Below are 25,956 nucleotides of genomic sequence, written 5' to 3'. Positions count from 1 at the left end.
AATGGATTTGGGTTTTGCATCTCTGGCAGAAGTATCACAGAAGGAATGTTGTGGTCTCATTTCATCCTTTCGGGTGGTGCACAATTTTGATTTGTCCCTTGACTAGTGATGTTAACTTTGCTCACTTGATTAAGGTGATGTTTACCTGGCTTCTCCACTTGTAAAGTTACACTTCTTCCCTTTGTAATTAATAAATATTTTGTGGGGGAAATGTAAATTTTTGTTATCACATTTTCACCCACTGGTTTTAGCATCTGTTGTTTGTTGACTGAACTATTTATTACGGTGATAGTTTCCAAATGTTGATTTTCTAATTATGTTATTCTTTCTATATTTATTATTTAGCGTTCTACAGGAAAAATTTTCTCTTCTCCCTGTTTATTTATATCAGCATCGACTCATGAATTCCTATGAGTAATGGTTATAATTCATTATTATTTTTATTTATTTTGTCCAAATTGTCCAAAATGTGGCCAATGGGAGACCCTTTAAGCTGGCTTTTGTGTCTTTTTCACATATTCCTACAATTTTTAAAAGTACTCTACTAGTAATTTCTTCACCAAAATAGTAAAAGGAAGGAAATAAAAAATAAAGTATAAAGTTTCAGCAAAGAAACAGCAAGCCTCAGTAAAGAAATAGAAAATATAAAGAACTAAATGGATATTTTAGAACTGAAAACTAAAGTAACTGAAATAAAAAACTCACTGGATGGGCTCCCAGCAGAATGGAGGTGTTCTAGTAAACTGGAAGACAGAACACTAGAAATTAGCCAGTCTGAACAAGAAGGAGAAGATGGGACAAGTAAATGAACAGAGCCTCAGGGACCTCTGGGACTACAGCAAAAGGAGAAAGAGGAGAGGAGAAAGAGGGTGGGGCTCAAAAGGACTCGAAGAAATAATGGGCAAGAACTTCCCAAACATGGCAGAAGATGGAAACTTACAGATTCAAGAAGCTGAGCAAATGCCAAACAAGATAAATTCAAAGAAATCTGAAGGACGGATCATAATAAAATTTCTGTAAACTAAAGACAAAAGAAAAATCTTGAAAATAGTGAAAGAGAATTGACACCTTTACCTATGGGGAAAAACACTTCCAATGATAGTGGATTTCTCATCAGAAACTGTGGCGGCCAGGAGGCAGTGGCATAACATTTTTCAAGTACAGAAAGAGCTCAAAAAATCCCAAATTCTGTATCCAGTAAAAATATCCTTTGGGAATGAAGGGAAATCAGGAGATTCTTAGATGAAGAAAAACAAAGGGAATACATCTCCAGCAGACCTGCCCTGAAAGAATGGCTAAAAAAATGAAATACTTAGTTTTAAATCCAACAGAACACGTTCTGGACTTGTATGCTGAAAACTTCCACATGCTGATGGGAGAAGCCAAAGAAGATAGAGAGAAATGGAGACATGCTGTGTTCATGGATTAGAACGCTCAATGTCGGAAAGGTCAGTTCTCCACAAATCGATAGACAGGTTTGATGCATTTCCTCTCTGAATCCCCACACGATTTTTAATAGACAAGATTTTTCTAAAGTTAATATGAGAATACACAGGAACTTAGAATAGCTAGCAAAATTTTGAAAAAGACAAAGTGGGAAGCCTCATTCTGTCTGATATCAGACTTACGTAGTGCAGGAGTCAAGCCCGAGGGTGTTGGAGGGGGACTGACACACTCCTCAGGGGAACAGAATGGAAGCCGAGAAAGAGATCCAAACGAGTCCAGCCCACTGGTTTGTGGCTGAGGCACGAAAGCAATTCAGGGAGCAAGGAGTCTTTTTGACACATGATTTTTTTTTTTTTAAAAACCCTTAACCCAAACCTTACCCTAGGAAAAATACATAGAAGAAAATCTTCAGGATGTAGGGCTTTGTGAACAGCTGTTAAGTATGACACTAAAAGTACAGTCCATAAAAAAAAATTGATAAATTGGACTTTAGCAAAATTAAAAAGTTTTGCTGTTTACAAAACTCTGTTAAGAGGATGAAAAGACACTCTCCACACTGAGAGAAAACATTTGCAAAGCACGTATCTGATGAAGGACTCTTATTTACAGTCTGTAAAGAACTCTCAAAACTCAGCCCTTGAAAAACAAACAATCCTTTAGAAAATAGAGATTTTTGAATTTTTAGAAAAATATAAAAGAAAGGAGTAGATTTGGCACTGAAGAGAATATATAGACGGCAAATAGTAAAAAAATACTCAATATTACTCGCTATTGGGGAAATGCAAACTAAGTCCAACATGAGACCTCACTACACACGTGTTAGAACAGCTAGAATAGAAAGTAACGACAGTACCAAATGCTGCTGTCAGTTTGGAGAAACCAAATCTCTCATGTGTGTTTGTGGGAATGTAAAATGGTATAGCCATTCTGGAAAATACTCAGAAATTTATTTAAAATCTAAACATAAACTTACCACATGACCTAGCAGTCTCACTACTGTGCTTTTATCCCAGAGAAACAAAATTATGTCCACATAAGAATATGTACATAAATTTGCTTTCTATTTTATAGATGAGGGTCCTTTGTCAGATAGGTGCTTTGCAAATATTTTGTCCCAGTGTGGAGCATGTTATCCTATGTGCATCCCACACATGAATGTTTATAGCAGCTTTATTTGTAATAACCCTGAACTGGAAACAACCAAAAGGTCCCTCAATAGTGAATGGCTAACAGACTATGGTACGTCCATACCATGGAATACTGTTCATCAATAAAAAGGAACAAACTATTGGTACAAACAACAACTTGGTTGGATCTTAGGGGCACTATGCTGAGTAAAAAATGCCAACCTCAAATGGTCATATACTATGAGTCCATTTGTAGAGCATTCTCAAAATGGCAAAATTGTCAAAATGGATGATGGGGGGCCCGCCCCATGGCCTAGTAGTTAAGTTCTGTGCACCTCTGCTTTGGCAGCTCGGGTTCAGTTCCTGGGCACAGGACCTACACCACTCATCAGCAGCCATGCTATGGCCGTGACCCACATACAAAATAGAGGAAGATTGGCACAGATGTTAGCTCAGGGCAAATCTTCCTCAAGCAGAAAAAAAAAGAAAAAGAAGATGACAGATTAGTGGTTGTCAAAGGTTAAGAATAGCTGGAGGGAGATAAGTGCATATGCCTATAATGGGATAGCAGGAGGGAATTATTTGTGATGAAATAGTTCTGTATTTTGATTGTAGTGGTGGTTACATGAATCTACACATGTGACAGTAAAAACGGCATAGAACTATACATGTACTTTATACCAAGGTCAGTTTCCTGGATTTGGAAGAGTATTGTAGTTATGTAAGATGTTACCAGTGAGGGAAACTGGTGATGGGGAAAAGGGACCTGTCTTTACAAATGCCTATGAGTTTCTATGTCAAAATAGAAAGTTAAAAACAAAAGAGAGAGCAGGATATTATCATTGCTATGGGATTTCAGAGGAAAACAGCGAGGGGAATGAAGGAGGATCTGAGGTCGTAACTTTTGAACCTATCTATGAAACAGCAGACTTTTCACAAGTTGATAGAGAGAGGAAGGGTATTTTAGATAGATTGAGAGTTAGTAAATGTTTGTGGAGTGAATGCCACTGTACTATTTAACATTATTAAGAAATATTAATAATATCCGATTAGTCAGAACAACATTTTAATTAGTTGAGTGGAAGAATGTGTCTTTAAGTTTTGTATCTCACATAGAACTTTGGGATGCTTGTTTCCCTTGAATTGTCACACAAATTCATGAAGCCTGAGAGTAAGAGAGAAGACACAAATTACCAATATCAGAAATGAAACAGAATAGTTCAGAGGATGGATGGGAATGATCAAAGCAGCATGTGGTTTTAAGTAAAACAAAGACCGTTTTTCATGCTTTTAAGAAATGGAATCAGAGAAAAAGATCACATTCCAGTTGTTGAAGTAAGAGAACTCCAAGATTAGCCAAGCGTGCCAAGACAGATTACAGGCCTGTGGTAAAGCCCTGTAACCCCTATTCTTTTACTCCATGGAATTTTCACACTTTGTAGTTACATATTTGGGTGATTGCTTAATATTTCTCTCAGCCATTCAAATGTAAGCATTCTGTGGCTCAGCATCATATCCCCAATTCCTACCCCAGTGCCTGTCTGCACTTAGTAAATACTTATTGAATGTGATAATGCATGAAATAGTGACTTAGCAAAACTCTTTAAACTAGAATGAATAAAAGACAGCTATGGAAGTAAAGATTGATGATAAGATAGCTAGACAGACGGGTTTAGTGTAATAGTAAAACTTTCATGGAGTTATACAAGATTTAAGCTTTTACAACAGAAATTCAGAATTGGATTTTGTGATGATGGTATGTTTACTAAAAGATGCTGAAGTGTCAGATTGAGCAGTGGCTGAGCTATGTACAGGCCTGTAGAAATGTAAGATAGCGCAGTTTAAGGAAGACACCAGAAGCATGTGCCATTTAACACCAGCTGCTTTCTGGTCCTGTAGCTTTCTCTATGCACCAACACTTAACTGATTAGATTAATTGACTTCTCAAGGATTCCTGCTTGAAACACGCTGTCTGATGACTTACAGCGTGCTGAATGCTCGCTCCTTAGTGCGTCTGTGTGTGTCTGCTTCTACCAGTGGAGTTGTGTGGTTATCAAGAGTCATTTATTTGTTTGTGCTCTCAAGCTGTTCATGCTGGTTGTACGACTTATTTTAATTACACCATTTAGATAATTATTATATAAACCAAGGAAAAGAAAAGAAAGAGTGATATTTCTGTGATCATTTAAGTTGAATGCTTTGAAAAGATTTGATAAAGAGTAATTACTGAAAAATGCTGTTGAATTAGACTTAAACAAGAGAGCTATAAAATATTAGGGATAAATTGTTCTAAAAGAAAAAAGAAGTATTCTGCACTCACATTGCTTCATGTGTCTTTGAAAAGTTCTTGCCTTACTTTTAAAGCAGTTTTTCAATCTGTGGGTCATGAAGTCAATTTAGTAGGTTGAAATCAGGAATCAAAAAGAAAGAAATATGTTAGAACATAGAGTGCATTACACCTAGGAAGGAGCGTTGTTCATGACACTTCCCTTTCTTTTTTATGTTCATTCCATACATGTATATCCAATGTAAAATGTGAAAAGCTTGAAAAACAAAGCTGAAGAATTGAAACTGGAAATACTAGAGTATGTATTAGGGCTATGATTTATCCAAGAAAGAAGAGGAAACTGAAATTAGTGGGTCCAACTGAAAGGAAAGGCTTTGGTCCAACAACAAAAGATTGGTGAATGAATGTATGTTTACGTTAAAATGAGCTGTTTAAGGTATGTATATAATGGTTTTATGATATTAAGTTGACCTTTTTGATGGACCAGCCAACTACAGATCTCAGTGTCATGGGATAAGAGTTTCGGCATATTTTATTTTACTTGTTTTCCTCTCATGCTTCCTTGTTTTGTCCTCCTCACCCCCCTTTCTCTGCTACTTAATAGCTATGTGACCTAAGAGTCATTCTTCAGGCCCCGGTTTACTTTTTATGAAATAAGAGTATTCTTCAGATCTCTTGTTATTTGGCAGTGCTTAGTAGCCAAAATGACTAAGTAAGTTCTTTCGTGGTTATTTGCGCATCTAGACTTTTAGTAAATGATAGACATTCCATTTTAAAAAATAAAATTTTAGAGCCCTAAAATCCCCGCTTTGCATATCTACACGTGTGCACGTGACATATAGTGCTCAAGAACAGCGGCACTGCCAGTGCCCATCACTTCATCCCGAGTCTGAGAAGTGTCCGCATCCTGGAATGTTGCTTTGCAGTGGGACGTTACGGAATTATTTTAGGCTGTCTGTGGGCGATAGGTTTTTGGATGAGTTTTTTGTACACTTTACAATTCTCGAGATGCTGAGTATTTTTATTACTGAGCATTTGCTAAAGCAATGCTATTAAGTGTTTTCTGTAAAGAAGCTAGTGGGACACTAAAGTAGGAGTAGGTTTTGAGAAGAGGAGACGATGAAAAGGCTGTTGGTGTGCGACTGAGGTTGCCTAGGGGTGAAGCCGGTGGAGCTGTTAGATGAGAATCCCGCCCTGAGACAGAAAGGACGTGCCGGGGAGCAGCTGGTCGTCAGCCATGGCCGCCCACTGCACTGTGTGCAGTCAGTCCAGGAGGGTATGTACAAAAAGCTGTCCAGATGGAGTGGGGCCAGGTTGGAAGTCGAGGATCTAGGTGGGTAGAGGACAGGCCACCTCAGCGTGCTCACATTCAAAAGGGATGTTTTAAAAAGCTAGTTTGTAATTCAGTTGTCCTTTTCCTTCCTTGCATTTCTAATGAGACCTACACTAGCCCATAGGATCATGAGTGAAAAATTATTCTAATACGGATAGTGTTAGCCATGAATTCTGGGTCCTGGAAGAGCATTTCTTCCCCTGTTTTAGAGAAATGGCTCAGTTTTAGGCATAATTTTGAAGTATGTGAATTGTAACTTTGCCCTTTCAGCTTCTTCTTGTACTTCCATACCTTACTATTTCCTGTTTTTTTCTACCTTGTGTGGGCCCTGTGCCCCGACTCCTATCCCCCAATCCAACTCTTCTAAACAACATTTATGAGTATTTACTGTCCACGTTCCCAGTAGAAATGACCATTACCTCACAAACCCAGATGTTAAAGGACAGCAATTAAATTGTATTAATTCATGCTGAAGTGTGAATGACTGACTACCCCACAAACCCCCAAGAAATGGTTTTCTTTTTTAAAAAGGGTGTTCTTTGGGTTACGTTTTAATCTGATATTTCAGACAGAGGACCAAACAAAGTGAACGTTTGAGACTTTGTGGGAAAAGCTGTCTGTCTGTTCCCTTCTTGTAGATCTCACTGTGCCATGGTTGAGGGGGTCACAGTGGCCATCCCTCCCCCAGGCCATCGGTACAGGCCTAGACAGCCACCTAATATTTAAACCTGCACTCTAGAATGTGCCAAGTGCCTGGATCAAGAGTTGCAGAAAGGGAGTTTTCTTGCCCTTCCATTGTGGCAGAGTCAGCTGCCTGGGTGCTTCCTGTGAGCCCTGGACAGCTGCCGCTCCTCTCAGGACAGCCCTCTTCTTCTGTCTCTCTCCCTCTTCCTGGAGGGAAGATGGTGAATTTTGTAGTTGGCGGGGGATAGTAGCCTATGTGAGTTGGTGAGCTATAGGCCCCCTGCTGTGCGGGGTCCTGTAGGACTCTCTGGGCCTAGGGTTGGGGGGCTAGTTATTACACTGCCAAGGTCCTGCCCCTGCAGGGTACCTTCCAGCAAACACTCCTTAGTTGGCAGTGATTGTATGGCTGTAGCTCCAGGACATCCTGAGCTGATGTATGAAAGACTGGATTGGCGTAAGAAAGGTAGTTTAGAGGTGCTGCTGCATATGGTAGGAAAAGGTGCATGGTGAGTTGCAGAGATACTCCATAGTAAGTGCAGGCAATAAATGTAAAATTTTGTGAAGGCTTAAGAGGAGGGAAAGGAACACTATTGATACCTACTGTATTCTGTCACATTCGTCATTGCTTCTCATCTTTTCCCACCAAGTGTAACTCATATAGTCGACACGTTCTACCTTAAAGACCCGGTGCTGTAGCCATTAGGTTGGTGCACTCAGCTTCGGAGACCTGGGGTTCACAGGTTCGGATCCGGGGCGCAGACCTATGCACCACTTATCAAGCCACGCTGTGGCGGGCATCCCACATATAAAGTAGAAGAAGATGGGCACGGATGTTAGCTCAGGGCCAGTCTTCCTCAGCAAAAAGAGGAAGATTGGCGGCGGATGTTACCTCAGGACTAATCTTCCTCAAAAAAAAAAAAAACACCTCGTTTTAATTTTGTATTGTCTTCTATGATAATATTCTTACTTGTTTTCATACAAAGTGTTGTGATTATTATTGAATAAAATTGATGCTCTTGCAAGATGTACCCTGTTTATCCTGTGTCTTGGTGTGTGCCCTGGCACAACTGCCTCGTGCTCCAGGCCATGATTTAGTGTGAGAAGCACATGCACATTTATCCTCACAGCAACCTGTTGAAAAAGATATTATCATTTCACAGATGAGAAAATTAAGGTGCATAGAGGGAAGGAAGTTAAACAAATCTCACAAGTACTAACTGGCAGTGTTATATTTCTCCTCCAAACCCTCTCCTCAAATGCATTTTGTGATTCTTTAAAACAGAGAAGAACTAGCAATTTAAATCGAGTGCTGATCTAAAAGTTCAGAAAGGTTTTTCATTCTGTTCCTAGCTAAGTTATTGACTTGCAAGGAAATCTTTTTAAAGGTCCCTTATAAAAATGTCTTTCATTTCCTCATAGGCATGTTGAGTTTAATTTCAACCTTAATGTTGGGGAAAGGTACATATTTTTAAAAATTGGACCCTTTGGTATGCCTGAAGACTAGTTCTAAATAAAAGCAGTTGTTATGGGTCACACCCGTGAGAACCCTCCTCCCATCTTGCACACCTTCTATGTATCAGTACACACATAACTTTTTTTTTTTTTGAGGAAGATTAGCCCTGAGCTAACTACTGCCAGTCCTCCTCTTTTTGCTGAGGAAGCCTGGCCCTGAGCTAACATCGTGCCCATCTTCCTCTACTTTGTATGTGGGACGCCTGCCACAGCATGGCATGCCAAGCAGTGCCATGTCCGCACCCGAGATCCGAACCTGCAAACCCCGGGTCACCGAGAAGCAGAACGTGCGAACTTAACCACTGTGCCACCAGGCCGGCCCCCACATGTGACTTTTAAGCACAAAATCTTTGTCACCAGTTATTGGTCTCCTCACTGCACTGAAAACAAGCCATTTTAGTCTGCTGCTTTGTTCAATTCCCTAAATAATGTATAATAGCCAAGGGCTTAGATTTTTATGTCAGCAAAATGTGGTTTTAAGTCCTGACTCCAAATTATTAGTGCAACATTGGGTGAAGTACTTTAGCTCTCTGTGCCTCAGTTTCCTTATTTTTATTTTTTAAAAGATTTTATTTTTCCTTTTTCTCCCCAAAGCCCCCCAGTACGTAGTTGTGTGTTTTTAGTTGTGGGTCCTTCTTGTGCTCTATGGGACGCCGCCTCAGCATGGCTTGGTGAGCAGTGCCATGTCCGCGCCCAGGATTCGAACTGGCGAAATCCTGGGCTGCTGAAGTGGAGTGCACGAACTTAACCACTCGGCCATGGGGCCAGCCCCAGTTTCCTTATTTTTAAAAAGGGAGAAATGATGCTTACTTCATGGAGTTTTTATAAATCTTCTCCTGAATTGTCAGTGATGATTAGAATGTCTTATTATAATGCCTAAAAAGTTGTGGGTTGATGTTTTACCTTGTAGATTCACTTTAAATTGGATGAACATATTGTTCAGTAAGGATTTTATATATATAGTCCTATCTGTTAGGTGAAATTTAGTTGAAAATACTAAGTCAGTCCATAGTTTGCGTGGCCTATTTTTTGACAGTTGATATTGTGAGTAACAAACTTTCTCCTCCTTTGGGTTGATTTTTATGGGTGAAGGATACTGCATAATATGTGGCATTCAACTAATCTACTCTGTTAATTTGGTAGGATAAAGAGATTTGTAAATAATGAATTTGCATACTCTCGCAGATAATTTTATAGACCCTGTACTGCTTCTGGGTTTATCCTGTAGCCTTGTTGTACAGTAGGACTTTCCTCTGACAAAGTATTTAATATTTGGAAAATTCCCTATCAGTAGGCTAGCACCATCTTGACAGCCCTGTTTTCTGCTTCTACCTTGCTAATTGTTTCCTCGGGATTATTTGGATTGTGTAGAAAGCTTTTTGCAAATCCTCTTATTACTGAAGTCATTGTTGCCAGCAGGAATAAGATTAAAGGTGCTTAAGTCTGTAGAGTTGTTTCTAATTTGTACGTGTCATTTCAGTGGCATTTTAACAGAACTCTTCTCCTGTCCCTCCCTTCTCCCCCGGTACTATCTCAAGTTAGGTCCAAGAAGCCAGGCCATTGGAAGAAATCTCATTTTATCCTCCTAATTATTATGCTGGCACTCAGGAGATAATTTTTCCCTTCATGCACTGCCAATTAATATGCAAATAGACTGATAAATATTTATGCAATGATTTAAATTATGCAGGGAGTGCTTTCAGTGTATTCTGTAAATGAATTGTTCGTGGACTTCAAAGTGCTGGCTGCTGTGCTAACGAGGAGAGATTTGCATAAGGCCCTAATCACGCGCATACTGATTAAGCTTCATTATGGAAACTGCCAGCTGCAATCTTTGTTTCTATTTTATTACAAAAAGGGGAACTTTTCATGCTTCAGTTGCCTTGACAATGTCAGTCCTAGCTGGTAGGAGAGACTAAAACTCCTCTGAGCAACTGAAGTTTCCTTATTCAGTTGAAGATTGCTATGGTGTAACTGAAGTTGTATTTTCCCTCTCCCCCAATCCACTTTCCACCTCCCACCCTTGTTCTCTTAAGAACGTAGTGTAGATTTGTTAGAAATAGTACCTTCTTTCCCCCACCCCAAACCGCTACCTGTTTCTTCCTTGCTTTGGACTGTCTGAACCTCTAGAAGATTTCACAGCAATGCTGGACTGCAGTGACTATGTTCTAGGTGGGTACCAGCACAGTTGTTTCTTATAAGCTTTAATATGGAAATAGCGTGTGTGGGGTTGACTATGCATAAATGCTTAATCGCACATGCAACCAGCTCAGGGGAGGGGGAGAGGTGGATTGAGCAGGGAAGGAGGCAAGCATTTGCAAAGCACAAGCATACTTAAATTTGCAGTAGGGCCCTCCCTTCCACTAGCTCTTCTGGTTCAGAGGGTATTTTCAGTAAATAGTGTGGATTTAGAATTCAACTTGAATGGAGGACGTTTTTGCTTTTTGGATATTTCTATTGAGATCATTTCATGTAGTTCTAAAGACACTCAATCTGCAACAGGGTCTAAAGTGTACCTGAATAATATGTACATATTAATAAAAATGTTTTGCATACCTAATGTGAATGTCTTACTTATATAAAAACCAAAAGTGCTTAGTGAAAAATAAGGTGGAGCCAGAGTGCAGAATTGTTTCCATTAATACTAAAGCAGATGGTAATTCAGTGGTTACTGCAATAGGACTGTTGAACAATTTCCAGATCTTAGAAACTCTTAACTGTTTTCAAATTTTGGCTTATCTTAGCCTTTTTTATTTTTAAAAATCAACTTCTTTTCTTCAGAAAACAATTTTAAGTGCTGGAAAGCCTACTTTTAGGTTTTTCCCTATAGAACAACAAGCCTGGGAGGGGAATGTCTGGCTTGAATATATAAACTGTCTTTGATGACTAAGATTTAAAATAGATTGAGGCACTTCAATTTTAGAGGTATGATGGCTCATGGTGGCCATGTTTTGTGTTGAGTTTTGTCTGTGTGCAAAATTGTTGAAACCCCTAGGTTTCTCTGGTGCTCTGGAAAGTCAGATGATATGATCTCCAGGACTTTGATACCTTGTGTCTAAAATCTTTGCAAATTATTTTTTTTCCTGGATATCATTTTTCCCACTTGAAAAATTGAGGCTGCCCCATCATCTTCACAGTGGCCAATGGTAGTTTCTGCAAATGTTTGAATTCTTAGGCAGAAGTCCTGGCCTAAACCCAAGGTAGTAGTAGTATCTGTACAGCATGGTAAAACCACGATTAAAAGGAGGAATGGCTAAAACAGCAAACTAATGTCAAGATTCAGTCCAAGAGCAGCTCGACTGTGTATTAGACTTGTTATCCAGTCAGCTCGATGTGCCCAGAGAGAAGACACTTCAAATATCAAAAAAGAATTACTTGTATTTTGTCTTTGCATTTATTATATTTGGAATGCAAGAAAGAAAAGGAAAATAGCTTTTTGAAATATTTTTAACATTATATTTTAGAGTTAGAAATTATGTCTCCATTATTTTCAGTTAACAGTAAATATTATTTAGTTCCCATAGTTGTACAGTTAATCAGGATTTTATTGTTTTATTTTTTATATATTTTTTTGTGGAGTAATTTTGTTAAATGTCTTGGAAGCTCTTGACAATTCAGTAGAAAATCCTTAGAAGATTCACATAGAATACTTGTGACATAATCTTTATAGTTATGGAAATTAGGATATGAATTGTACAAGGTCAGGCTCATGACTTGTTAAGAATTATGCCTGCTTCTTTGTTTTTATGTTATGTGGAAAAACTGTTACCCTTTTTATGAATGTTAACTGGTTCATCATTTTTCCCACTTTTAAATTCATTCTGAAAGAAGCATTGAACATGTGTATGCTTAATGGTGTATTCGATTACCTTTGCTGTGATCTTTGTTGACTTCCATGAGATTTTACTTAAGTCATTCAGAAAGCTCGTTCTCACTAAGTTGCACACCTGTTCCTTTCAAACCATGGTGTGCTTACTGGTTTAAGTTTTTCTGGACAGTGGGGGAGGAAGTTGTAGAACTGCCCTCATTTATGACCACGGACGTACGGATCTGAACCCTTGAACATCTGAAGAACAGACCAGAGATGTGATAGAGCCGCTAAGCCCATGCAGCAAGCATCTGTCCCAAAACTGTGTTAGAAAAGTACGCACAGCTTCCAGGCTGGAAAGGAAGTTTATGGAAGAAGGGCTCCTGATTCTTGCCTATCGCTTATGAGTACAGATAATACCACTATGGGCAACATGATTGAGACTTCTGATGATTGTTTCAATTTCCTAGTTAAATGTTTAAGCAGATGATAAAATATGCTCTTCAGTCAAAAGATCAAATATAATTTAAATATTTATTCTCTACTAATAATTATAGTTAAATGGTTTTCACGCTGGTGAGGGAAAAGGCAGAACTTGCTTGATAGTAAACTTGTTTGATTATAAATATGCTAAGTTTGCGTTTACAATACAAGTAGAATAAGATATATATTAAATGTACGTTTAGCTTTTATCCTTTTGAAGAGGCAGAAGGAAAGCAGAGTTGTTCTTCTCTCTTACATAATCTTCTGGGATACCTAATATTAATTGATGAAAACTTTGTACCATGAAAACTTCATTAAACAGATAGCCCTAAAAGAAGTGAACCCACATCAGGTTCATTTGGGATAGCAAGGTAGTATAATTTTTAAGTGAGTGTGATTGTGATTCAGTTTTGGAATTATTAGATCTATCCATTATGCCTCGTGGTACAGTTTCTTCTACTGGTTTATGATTGAAGTGTGAATTTGACATATTCTCACTTTCACACATATTTAGTGTGTTTGCAAGGGTGAGGAGTCAATAATGGAGATGTTTTTCTCAGACATGTTTTCTGTTTATTCTGTTAGGTTGGGTTACTGTCCAGTCTATTGTCAAGGTTACTGATGGATTGTTAGGTTATAATTAGCAAATGAATACCTTTGCTTATGGAAACAAAACTTTATTTGGGAATAAGGTGTTCTACTTTGTGAGGTGGTTCCGCCTTAGCTTTGTTTCTTTAACATATTTTATGCTTCATGGTACAAAGCATTTACTTTTTTTTTTACGTATCAGACTCTCTATTATAGTTATTTTCAGGTTAGAGTTCTGTTATCTTTCTAGAGGAATCTTAAAGTCCCTTAGAAAGACAGTCTATTTGCGGATCACGGCACAGTTAAGGGAACCCTGAATTTCTTCCAGATAAACTCTCGTTACAGTTTCCAATGTCTTGCCATTGACACTGTCTCTCCTTGTGCTGAAGGACTGTAACATGAGTCAATATTTTTAACCCTTTCCTTTGCCACGATTTTGCCTCCCTAACCGCATCCCCAATTTTTAAAAAACCTTATTCACCTTTGATTTATTGCAGACTCAAGAATGAACAGTCCGTCAGAAACCAGTAAACCATCTATGGACAGTGAAGATGGCAGCAGAGGTAGGAGATCCAGCTTTTGAATTAGATCTAATGGAACCAAAAGAAGAAACTTCCCATTTAACTGTGACTCATATTTGGGACATAAAGACCAATTTGAGTATTGAGTCGTCAAATAGAATTTAGTATTTGCAGGAACTGGCATCATATTTGCTTAAGATTAACTTCTGCTGATTGTTTCATCTTTTTGCTGCTGTCTATCAGAGAAACTACAAAGCAGTTGAGAGAATAGTCCTTTGCATGAGATAGTTCTGGGTATGGATTAGGGATTTGGCCACTTACTAGCTGTGTGACTTTAGGCAGTTTCCCCAATCTCTTTAAGACTTAATTTATTCACCTGTAAAATGGGGGTGATATGTTTCATAGATCACTATGACTGTTAAAGGAAACGTGTTAAACACAGTGCCAGCTACACAGTAACCATTCAGTAAAAAGTAGTTCTTGTTACAAGTGTTACTCAAAACAGTGAATCTTATCCACCCCATCACATTCAATATAAATTATATTGGAGTCATGATAGTGTCAGTAGATAGTTAAAAACACACACTTATTTCTAATACATCTTTTTTTTTTTTTTTTTAAAGATTTTTTTTATTTTTTCCTTTTTCTCCCCAAAGCCCCCGGTACATAGTTGTATATTCTTAGTTGTGGGTTCTTCTAGTTGTGGTATGTGGGACGCTGCCTCAGCGTGGTCTGATGAGCAGTGCCATGTCCGCGCCCAGGATTCGAACCAACGAAACACTGGGCCGCCTGCAGCGCAGCGCGCGAACTTAACCACTCGGCCACGGGGCCAGCCCCTCTAATACATCTTTTTATTTGGTGATTTTTTAAAAAATTTACACGATTAAACCCTGATTATCAGGAGAAAATTAATATCATGTAAATGAGAAAACTGAGGCCTTGAGAGAGAAAGGTAAGTCCGTAAGGATAGATTATCTCTACAGCTCATACACTTAATTCAGTACCTTGCTCAGAAGACATGTGACTATGTCTTTATCATCTGCCAGAGATGGTACAGGGACTTCCCCAGTTTCTGGTAAAGGCATAAATTAAAATACTTAACCATGTAAAAAGGGAATTAAGGGCAAGGATAAAGAGAAAGCAGTAGTTTCTAAGGTAGACTCGGTTTTCAGTTGTAGGGAGGGTTGCCTCTTTGACCCCATTTTAAAAATGCCGACTATGGGCCATGGTAAGAATGAGAGTCAGCCTTGGAAACTGCCTTTGTTTTCCACCCCTCCTGACCACACCACTTTTTGATTTGAAGTGGATGGGTTGAACCAGTAGGGCAGCTTCCTGCCTACGTATTTTTCACTCTAAACTCTTCTATACCTGGAGATACTTGTTAATCTTTTAATCTCTAAAGTATACCTGCCTCTTTATGTGAAACTGAGCTGTGGGCTTCCTGTTGTATTTAAAATGTCTCTCAAATTACTCCAACTGAGGCCGGCCAGGCAGACTGCTGTGGTACCCCCAGAGAGGGGGAAGGGCAGCATTCCCTTCTGTCTGAATGGTCGGCCACAATCTCCTTTCTGTTGTTTCTCTGTTCCCTGTTTGGGCCCTGACTTGCATTGTTTTGTTCAGGTCCCTCTCCCAGTGCTTTGGCCACCTACCATGGGTATGGGACTTGTTTGCAGAGAGAGACTGGGCAGTCGATCCCGTGAAGATGCCAGGCAAGAGTGCAGGACACCGTGCCTGCAGGACAGCTTCAGAGAAGAGGCGTGTCTCTCTAAGGGAATAGACACAGACTCACAGAGGGATTGGAAATCAGACTCCTTGGGAATCCACCACTAAGTTAGAAGTTTTAATAGCTACCCTTTATTGAGCGCCTACATTTAATAAAATCCCGAGGACGTGTTTTTAAAAATCTTAAGCACTGTATGTATCACCTGATTTTAATTTGAGTTCTTATGACAACCCTGCAAATTAGATACTATTATCTCAAGGAATAGGAAATTGAGACACAAAACCAGCCAGGAAATAAAGGCAGGATCAGAATTTACACCCTACATGCGGTTTCTCCCATAAAGTGCGGTAAAATAAAACTGAAAATTTAAGCAATGCTTTGTGTATGTTCAGGTCTAAAACCGTTTACAGAGCTATGTAAGAGCAATTCCAGCTGCATCACCTCCCGAAACAGTCTGATGAGTTTCTTGCCCTGTTTTCGTATGGAATGCATGGCGAACTCGTTCCCACCATAGTATCATGGTGAGCAGTATCATTTTAGATATTTTACTGTGTAATGTCTTTAAAACTCCAATTTTGTGGCTAAGAACTGGTACTTTCTTAGATTTCTTCCATCACCAGCAATACAAGTTGATTTTCTCTTTTCCCTAAAAATAGAGAAAAATTTTTATTTCTTTTTCGCAAGAAGACTGCTAATACAGTAATGCATAGAAGCCTGTCAGATATGCGATGATCAGCTGTCCCGACTCTGGAGCAAGGCGCTCACTTCCTGGGTGTCAACTGCAGTGTCTCTTGCCTCTGTAGTGTTACCAGTGACTCATGTCATGGACCTTTACATTCACTTGAGGATTTCTGAAGCCTTGAATGTCAATTTCTTAAGTGTTAAAGGTCTGTCACTATGCTCTTAGCACCTCCCACTGATGTCAGTTTGTTAGCTTAGAAATATAAAAATATATTGAGTTCTACTTTGCATATTAAATTATCGTGTTTTATATATTAGATATAAAATTACAGTTTATTGAGATAATTACATGCTTACAAAGTGATTTTTATTTAAAAATATAACAAATCTGCAGATTGTTTAAATGTAAAAAATATATGCGTTCTTAGTTTTTACTAGTTTATGAATTACAAGTAAAATTTTCAGTGGAAAGAGCCCTTAATGTTAGAATAAATAAAATTGAAGTCTCACATTTTCTGGATTTGGAATACTTTGGTGTAGATTACTGAAATTTTAAACATTTCAGGAAAAAATAATTTGATTTGTGACATTTTAAGAAGAATGAAATGATAAGATTGTGTTGATATGTTACTTCTTTGCCTTTCTCCTGCCAGAGTGACTTACTTAAGTTGAGCAGCTAAATTTGACAATGCACTTTCGTCAACCCTTCACAGGAAATCTATAGTTTATGTTTGTTCATTTATTCAGTAAGTGCCTGTCCTATATGTAAAATATAGTACTTGGTGTCATTAAAAGATGCTTGTGCAAACAGATGAGATACCCTCAGTCTTAGGGGAGTTAGCAGTCCATTAAGAGATAAGAGCAATACACAGATAACAGGTTCCGGATAGCTCATGGTCATTCAAGAGGAGGTATAGAAAAGTGCCTTAGTGATAGTTCTTGAGGAAATTTGAGTATGCTTGTAGGCCAGGTGGAAGGAACCACTGGAGAGAAAGAGACTGAAGAAAGGAAAAAGAATTGACGGAACCAAGGTAAGGGAGAGGGGCCAGGATCAGAAGTACAGAATGGAGGATTAACTTTGAAAATGGGAAAAGGTATATCCCTTTTTCTAAAATTGGGGAAAAGAAGGTCAGATTAAACAATGACAGAAAATTGAGGTAGAAAGGAGAAGGAAAATAAGGAATAATTCACATTAGATTGCTTCATTTTTCCCATTTCTTATTTAAGTAGTTGAGGTGGTCATCTGAGAGGAAGGCAGGGGTAACAGTAATAATAAGGGCAGCACTTACCGGTTGTTGAACTCTTACAGTATGTGCACAGCTAGCCACTTTATTATATGCTTTATGTCGTAATTATGAAAGTACTCCTGTAAGGTAAATAGTGTTATGCCTATTTTACAGATAAGAGGACTAAATTCATAACTGTTTAGTCATTTGTGATGGCAAAGACCATGAGCCTTTCATTATCTCACACTGCCTCAAAGATGAATGAAATGGATTTGGTAGTTTGAGTAGAGTGAATGAGTTTTGACATAGTTACCTTTAAGGAATTGATTAAAATAAATAAATAAGGATTAATGAGCTTTTTGAGGGTCAGGCTCAGATTAAAGAAAACAAATGTGTGGCTTGTCTAGCCAGAGGGGTTATATGACCTTTCCGTAGCCTAGCTCAAGAAGTCCAGCATCACGAGTGAGAAAAATGGAAGATGAGACAATTTTGCCAAAATATCTTCTCAACAAAATAACCATCTAGATAAGAGGGAGTGGTAATGATAGTTCTTGTAACATAGTTTTTGCACAAGGATGCTTTCCCCAGGGGAAGCAATAATTCTCCATTTCTTCCTCCTCCTAGCCCTTGGTAACCTCTAATCTATTTTCTTTCTCTATGAATTTGCCTATTCTAGATACTCTTTGTAAGTAGAATCCTACAATATTTTTCCTTTTGTGTCTGACTTATTTCACTTAGCATATTTTCAGGGTTCGTCTGTGTTATAGTATGTATAGCTGAATAATATTCGATTGTATGGATATGCCATTTTGTTTATACATTCATCTGTTGATGGACACTTGGGTTGTTTCCACCTTTTAGCTATTGTGAATAAAAGTACAATGAACATTGGTGCACAAGATCTTGGAGTCCCTGTTTTCAGTTCTTTAGGGTATGTAACTAATGGTGAATTGCTGGATAAAACAGCACAAATTTATTATCTTATAGCTCTGGAGGTCAGAAGTCCTAAAATTAGGGTGTTGGAAGGGCTGTTTCCCTTCTGGAGGCTCTGTGGAGAATCCATTTCCTTTCCTTTTCTAGCTTCTGTAGGCCACCCGCATTTCTTGGTTTATGGCTTCTTCCTCCATCTTCAAAGCCAGAAGTATCATAGCTTCAAGTTTGTTATTTGTCTCTCTTTCTCTCTGACCGCTGCTTCCATCATCGCATCTTCTCTGACTCTCCTGCTTCCCTATTTCTCTTAGAAGAACCATTGTGATTCTTGGTCCACTCAGATAATCGAGGATAACCTTCCCATCTCGAGACCCTTGACTTCATCAGATCTGCAGATGGTCGAGGGTAACCTTCCCATCTCGAGACCCTTGACTTCATCAGATCTGCAGATGATCGAGGGTAACCTTCCCATCTCGAGACCCTTGACCTCATCGGATCTGCGGATGATCGAGGGTGACCGTCCCATCTCGAGCCCCTTGACTTCATCGGATCTGCGGATGATCGAGGGTGACCTTCCCATCTCAAGACCCTTGACTTCATCGGATCTGCAGATGATCGAGGGGAACCTTCCCATCTCGAGACCCTTGACTTCATCAGATCTGCAGAATCCACTTTGCTGTGTAAGCAGTGTCTGGGGATTAGGGTGTGGACATCTTTGAGTGGCTGTTGGTCTGCCCACCACAGTAGTTTATCCTAAATTAAATCTGATTAGCTGTATTATAGGTGACAGTTGGAAAGGTAAAGAAGTTGTATAAGGTTTTATAAACGTTGACAGGAAAAACCAAAGCATTTTTTTTTATATAAAGAAATATTGGACAAATATTAAAGCCTTGCTCCTTTTACTCAAAGGGCAGATTTCTTTCGTCAGTACGCCTGACAAATGGTCGTCTGCCCTGTGCCTAGGCTTGTCCACTGACAGGGAAGAGTAGTTTTTGATCCATCATATTCTGTTGTACAACTCTGTTATCTATATTCTTTTGAAGTCTGCCCTTAGGAGTAACACAGATCAGAATAATTTTCCTCATCTTTTAAAATATGAAAACTCTTATGGAAGTCATTGCCCTATTCTAAGTCTTCTCCACCTATTTGATGTTTATTATAAAGTAATAGTTTATACTATTATAGTAGTGGTTATCGTTAATTATTTACTAGACATATTAAACACTTTGTATAGATTATCTCATTTGATCCTTATAACAACTATATGAGGCACTATTTTCCTTTTTGTTTTGTTTTCTGTTTCTGTTTTTTTTTTTTTTTTTTTTTTTTTGCTGAGGAGGATTTGCCCTGAGCTAACATCTGTGCCAGTCTTCCTCTTATTTTGTATGTGGGTCACCACCACAGCATGGTCACAGATGAGTGGTGAGATCTGCACCTGGGAACTCAACCCGGGCCGTCAAAGCAGAGCATGCCAAACTTAACCACTAGACCACGGGACCAGCCCCACTATTTTCCTTTTGTAGATCAGAGAATTGAGGCTCAGAGATGTTTAGTCACTTGACAAAAGTCACGCATATCTATAAAAGTGAGCAGAGCCATCTCTTATCTTTGGGTTGTGCTCCTTATGTTTTGTCTCCAGTGTGCAAGGTACTGTACTGCACTCAGTAGGATCACTAAAGTTGAAAAAATATTGATTTTGTTCTCAAGAAATTTATCTGATAGAGAAAATATGTATGAAAATGTAATAGAAGATTCATAAGAAGAATACACGAGTCCATGAGAATTCAGTGTAGGGAGACATTGTTTCTAGCTGGGAGGATCAGGGAAGACTTTGAAGAAGATGGTGCTTAAGCTGGACCTTGCAGTTGGGTAGGCAGTGTACGTTCAACATGAAGAAACAGTAAAAGCTAAGGTAGGAGGAAGAAGTCTGTACTAACGGTCTCTAATTCCTTCAGATTCTTTCTGTCACGTCGTGTGACTTCTAGATCCTTCATCATTTAGTCGTCCTCGGAATTACTCAGTGTTCTTGTTCTGCAGACTTCAGTGCAGGCATTACATTACCATTGGCTTGTTATAATTATTTTTTATAATTAATGAAGGTAGAAATGACATTAGATTTAAAATTTTTAAATGTAAAGTGTTATTTTTTCTGATAATATTTAATTGTTTTAAATATTAAAACTTATTTTAAAGCAGCTGACTCACCTGTTAGTTCCTTGTTTTTTGGTCAGTTATCTGTGAGTCTTTTCACCGGAATTATGATAGAGGTAAGGCTCCCCTCTCCTGTCCTTGTTCACTTGATTTTTCATTCAGATGATTTTTTTCCCAGGATAATTTCAAGATCTTTCTGGCAACTGAATGGGCCAAACGAATTTATTAATGCAACCTAATACACATTTATGAAGTAGCATTCCAAGAGTATTGCTATCAGAAATTCCTGCCACCAGTGATGTAGTAGTTCTGTGGGATTTGTTAGTGCCATGGCTGATAGTAGGAAATTATGCATATTTGTAAGAGGGCATGATCACACATCATTTTCTCCAAGGCGAAGAGAAAGGATCATGAAAGACCAGGGAAGACGCCTGCTCTTCCCCATGGTAGCTGGAGAATCTTGATGTCTTGAACCAGCGCTAGTTTTGGAAAACATTTCCAGTTAAAATACCAGTGTCTTCAGGAGAAACATCAGAAATTCACTGAGGAACAGACCTCACGTAAAGTTCTCATCAGAACAGAGGGGAGCAATTGCAGAGTTCACCCTCCGAAGGCCTGTTTTCTCTTTGAACTTATGTTTGTCCAAGGGCTATTTCTACTGTTCTTATTGCTTTTATTATTATTATTTTAAATTTATTACATAATTTACTGTGTAGACTACATTCTGCACTGGCCAGAGTGCTCTTATAATCCCGAGGGTGGAAATGCTGTTACTGATTTTTCCTGGAGCTCCTTTGTGGTGAAGTGTTAAAGCCACAGGTCATGGAACCTGGCTGGAGCACTTCTAGAGAGTGTCAGGAGCACAGTGGAGGATCTGTTACTCTGTTCTTGGTAGTCGAGAAGCAAAAGGCAAACACCTCTGTGAAAGGTGGATCCTCCTCTAGGGTTTATTTGATGGATGTCGGTTACAGGATATGACTTCGAAGAGATTCTGACCACTGTGTATTAACAAACGTGCCCTCACCCTGCCCACTGGTGCCTGTAGGGATTGGGGGGGGGCGGTGTATGGGGCAGGACGCTGTAATTAGTGAACATGTGAGAATTCTAAGTGGAACGTGAATTAAGATTACACTGTTGTTAAATGAGTGAGGGAGCAGTTGATCCTTTTGCCGAGAGAAAACCCGGTAGTAAATTTGGAATTTTAAAGGTAGTATCCATTTCATTTTTATTCATTACCAGTAGAAATTTGGAACATTAATAAGAGGATTTGTTTCTAAAGAGCTGCTTTAGGCACAGATTATGAGACTGTCTATAATTTTCTTCCTTCTCCCTTAGAGGGCAGTTCAGTTTCCTCTCATGTCACTTTTTTGTGACTTTTTTTCTCCTAACAAGTATAAAAGAATTTTCCAGCCATATTATAATTTACATCTTGCTTGAAGGAAAAAAACCCAGACTCCATTACTCTTTCAATTAGAGCCGTTATTTGGCATCCTGGCTTAGAGCTCTGACAGTGGAAACTAGGGGTCAGATTTAATGAGCATTTGGGGGAGGAGGAGAAGAGATTGAGGGGGGAGTACAAAAAGCAAGGAAAGGGAGTAATCCAAAATGAATACCTGCATTTGGCTTGGGACCAAGGTAGCTGCTGTGCCGTTCTCTGAGCAGGGCTGCTGAGGGGTAGGAGGCTTGACAATGAGGTGATGCAGCCAGTTCTGAAAATGTTGCATTTGGGCTGCCTTGTGGTACTTGCAGGTGCAGAAGTGAGCAATCGAAGAGAGAGATATGTTCCTAAGGAAAGAAATCTGGCTGCTTACATAGGTCTGGAAGTACTTGGCAGGGGGATACTGCTGGGAAAGGAGTAGAATAAGCCGAGAATAGGAGTATGGACAAAGTTCTTCTGTAACATTGAAAGTGCTGATAGGAAGAAGAGCCCATGAAGTAGCCCAGCACTGTCCAGCAGGGTGGCCACAGGCCACAGGGGCTATTAAAATTAAATTAAAAATTCAGTATGCCACACTTCTAGCTCACAGTAGCTGCACATGGTTAGTGGCTACCATATTCGATAGCACATATATATAAACTTTCCGTCATTGTAGGAATTTGCAAGGACAGTGCTAAAGTAGATTAAGAAAGAGCAACCATGGAGATCGGAAGTGAACCAGACAGTGAAGTTCATGGAGTTAGTATTCAGTGTGGTCAAGTCCTACAGAGAGGAAAAGACGTAGGAAGCTTAAAAGGTGACCTTTGGATTTGACAGTTAGTAGTAACTAGGGACCTTTTAAAAGGTTTTAGGTGAGGGTAGGGAAAGAAATTGCTGTGGATAGAGATGGGAATGGTTGAGGAAAGGGAGTGATAAATGTAGGTGACTCCTTTTAATGGAGGCTGTATGTCATAGTGGTCAAGAGCTCAGGCCCTGGGACCAACCACCTGGATTAAGATCCTGGTTCTTTCACTTACTAGTTATGTTACCTTGGGCAAACGCTTGCTTTCTGTGCCACAGTTTCTTAGCTGTAAGGTGGAGATAATAATAATCCATTGCATAGAATTGACATTTACATTAAAGCAAGTAGTTGTGTGACTCACGTTATTGGGTGAGTGCTCAATAATTGTTAGTGTTTATTATGAGTATTATGGTGATGATATATTAAATAAAGGGAAGGAAAGAATGAAAAAGAAGGTGAAGTATGTTTATATGCTAAGGAGTTGGAGGGAAGTGGTAATGAAAGGATGGATGATTCAGGAATCAAAGTTCCGAAGGAGAAAGGAGGTTAGGAGGCAGAAGAAAGGTGGAGCACAGTACATGTTTGGTAAATTTTTCTTTGCCAACAAAAATGTTAATATGACATTAGACTTTTAGAATAAGGACTTTCTTTCTGGTTTTCTTGGCCTTCAAAGTATTCTCTTTATGTGACATATTTAAATTATTTGAAGAAGACTTGGTCTCAATAGCTGGTAGGTCACAAGTCATTCATTTTTCTACAATTAAGAATAAAGTTAATAAAAATCTGTTTTAATAGTACCTTTCATCCAGATAGACTTAACAATTCAACAAACATTAACCTTTATAGAAATCTTGTTATGCATGACCGATGTGTAGTCATCTACAAGGTAATATATAAAAGCAATTAAGAACATAGACTATTACTTAGGAAATGAAGAATATATAGTGCAAAAGCAATGGAAATTGTTTGCAGATATGCAATAATCACTGATCCTGTAAATGATCTATAGCATCTATTCTCATTATGCTTCTTGGTTGTGTAGTAACATAGACCTTTTCTATAACTTAAGTGATTCTCTTTCTAGATTTCCATTATCCCAGATTCCTCCCATTTTGTGGTGACTCACTGGGAAGAAACCACCTACACACACTCACATACATTAAATAATGAGCAGAAGCTGAGTTTTCCTTGAAGATCTTTTAGCTGTTATTTATGTTAATTATGCCTCATAAGAAAGGTTGCCTGACTTGCCATGAATTTCATGTGGAATTTGTGCTTGCTTGTCAAGGTAATGTAGTGACAGGCACAGATGTTGTCATTATTTCCTGTATGGCATCTGAAATTTAGGCTATTGTTGGTAAATTTCACTTTGACTGCCTTAAATTTACTGACAAATAGAAATCTGTGAAAAATATACTTTTTTTCTTTATTCTATAGGTTTAATTGAAATAGTGGTATATAATATGATTTTTACAGATTAAAATGTAGTACAGTATTATCCAAAATATAGCTGGTGAGTGATGAAAAATAGCTTTCTCAAACTCCATGCTCCAACAAACTCCATGGTCCAAAACTCTCTTGGGCCCTCATTCAAGAAGTTCTTACTCTTGTTTTCATACGCAATCCCACCAGGGGTGGATCTCACATTACTTGCCCTACAGCAGAGTATAAGTAGCCATTTAGGTAGGTGAGGTTGGCTGCTATAGGCAGGTGAACTGATGGGATAGTAAGATTTGTACTGTCAGATTTGCCCTAGAGCTGCAGATTTGTTTTTGTTTAATTGAGGTAAAATGCATGTAATGTAAAATTAGCCATTTAAAGTGAACAGTGCAGTGGCGTTTAGTACGTTCATAGTATTGTGCAACCACCACTTTTATCTAGTTCTAAAATGTTTTCATCAACCCAAAAGGAAGGCTTGCGCCCATTAAGCAGTTGTTCTCCATTTTCCCCTCCTCCTAACCCCTGACAACCGTCAATCTGTGTTCTGTCTCTAGGGAATTACCTATTCTGGGTACTTCATGTAGTGGAATCATACAGTACGTGACCTTTTGTGTCTGGCTCCCTTCACTTAGCATAATGTTTTTGAGGCTCATCCGTGGTGTAGCTTTTATCAGTACTTTATTCCTTTTTATGGCTGAATAATATTCTATTGTATTTATAGATACCTGTGGGGGATTGGTTCCAGGACCCCTGCAGATGCTAAAATCCATGAATGGACTGAGAACGACAAACACCAGATAATTTCACTCATGTGGAATATAACAAACACATGGACAAAGAAAACAGTCCAGTGGTTACCAGGGGAAGGGGGGTGGGGGTGGGCACAGGGGGTGAAGGGGAGCACTTGTGTGGTGACAGTCAAGAAATAATGCACAAGTGAAATCTCACATCAATGTAAACTATTATGGACTCAATAAAGAGAAAAAAATACAAAAAAAAAGAATTATCTATATCAGTGTTTCTTCTGAAGTCATTTATTTACCTCCTTTGTGATATTTTGCCTTGTGTATCACCCATATTGTGATTTTTTTGAAAAAGTGCACTGTTCTAAACAATTGTTTATTCAAAAACACTTTTTATCAGGAAAAAAATATCCATGGATGCTAATGTCCCTTGTGTGAAAAGGCATACCCTTGCATATAACCTACACACATCCTCCTGTGTTATGCTTTAAATCATCTCTAGTTTACTTGTAATATCTAATACAGTATAAATGCTAAGTAAACGGTTGTTGTACTGTGTGGTTTACAGAATACAGACGAGAAGACAGTCTGTGCGTGCTCAGCACACACACAACCGTGGTAGGCCTTTTGATCCAGGGTTGACTGACTCCGTGGACGTGGAGCGCGCTAACGCAGAGGGCTGACTGTGTAGACCGCAGCTGGTTTCTCCAGCCATCTGTTGATGGGCATTTGGGTGGTTTCCCCTTTTGGCTGTTGTGACTAGAGCTGCTGTGAACATTCATGACCAAGGATTTGAGTATCTGTTTGCAGTTCTTTTGGGTGTATCCCTAGCAGTGGAATAGATGGATCATACAGTAATTCTAGGTTTAACTTTTGGAAGAACCACCGAACTCTTTTCCGCAGCAGCAGAGCTGTTTTACATTTCCACAATCAATTCTTCCAATTTCTCCTCATCCTTGCCAACACTTGTTGTTGTTTTTAACCATCCGGCTGTTAGGATGTTATAGCCATCCTAATGGGTTGAATAATATACTTTTGAAGTAGCAACTCTGCA

At 38.9% G+C, this 25,956-nt stretch overlaps 1 protein-coding gene across 5 annotated transcripts in view; it reads left to right on the top strand.

Moving 5' to 3' along the window:
- POU2F1 (POU class 2 homeobox 1) overlaps positions 1–25,956 on the top strand; it is a 165,366-nt gene that overhangs the window by 78,160 nt on the left and 61,250 nt on the right. For 2 of the 5 annotated variants that reach the window (XM_044757628.2, XM_044757630.2), the window contains one exon: positions 13,766–13,831. The exons of 1 other annotated variant lie outside the window; for it this stretch is intronic. In XM_044757628.2, the coding sequence (XP_044613563.2) occupies positions 13,766–13,831 (66 nt within the window). Of the gene's footprint in view, positions 1–5,735; positions 6,137–10,269; positions 10,562–13,765; positions 13,832–25,956 lie in introns of those variants that run through there. 2 more of the 5 variants (XM_070497626.1, XM_014857614.3) reach the window with 2 other exon arrangements.

This window comes from Equus asinus, chromosome 25 (assembly GCF_041296235.1).
Source record: "Equus asinus isolate D_3611 breed Donkey chromosome 25, EquAss-T2T_v2, whole genome shotgun sequence".
In the NCBI taxonomy this organism is placed as follows: domain Eukaryota; kingdom Metazoa; phylum Chordata; class Mammalia; order Perissodactyla; family Equidae; genus Equus; species Equus asinus.
Note: the sequence above shows the minus strand (reverse complement) of the source record. Positions and strands in the feature narration are given on the sequence as shown.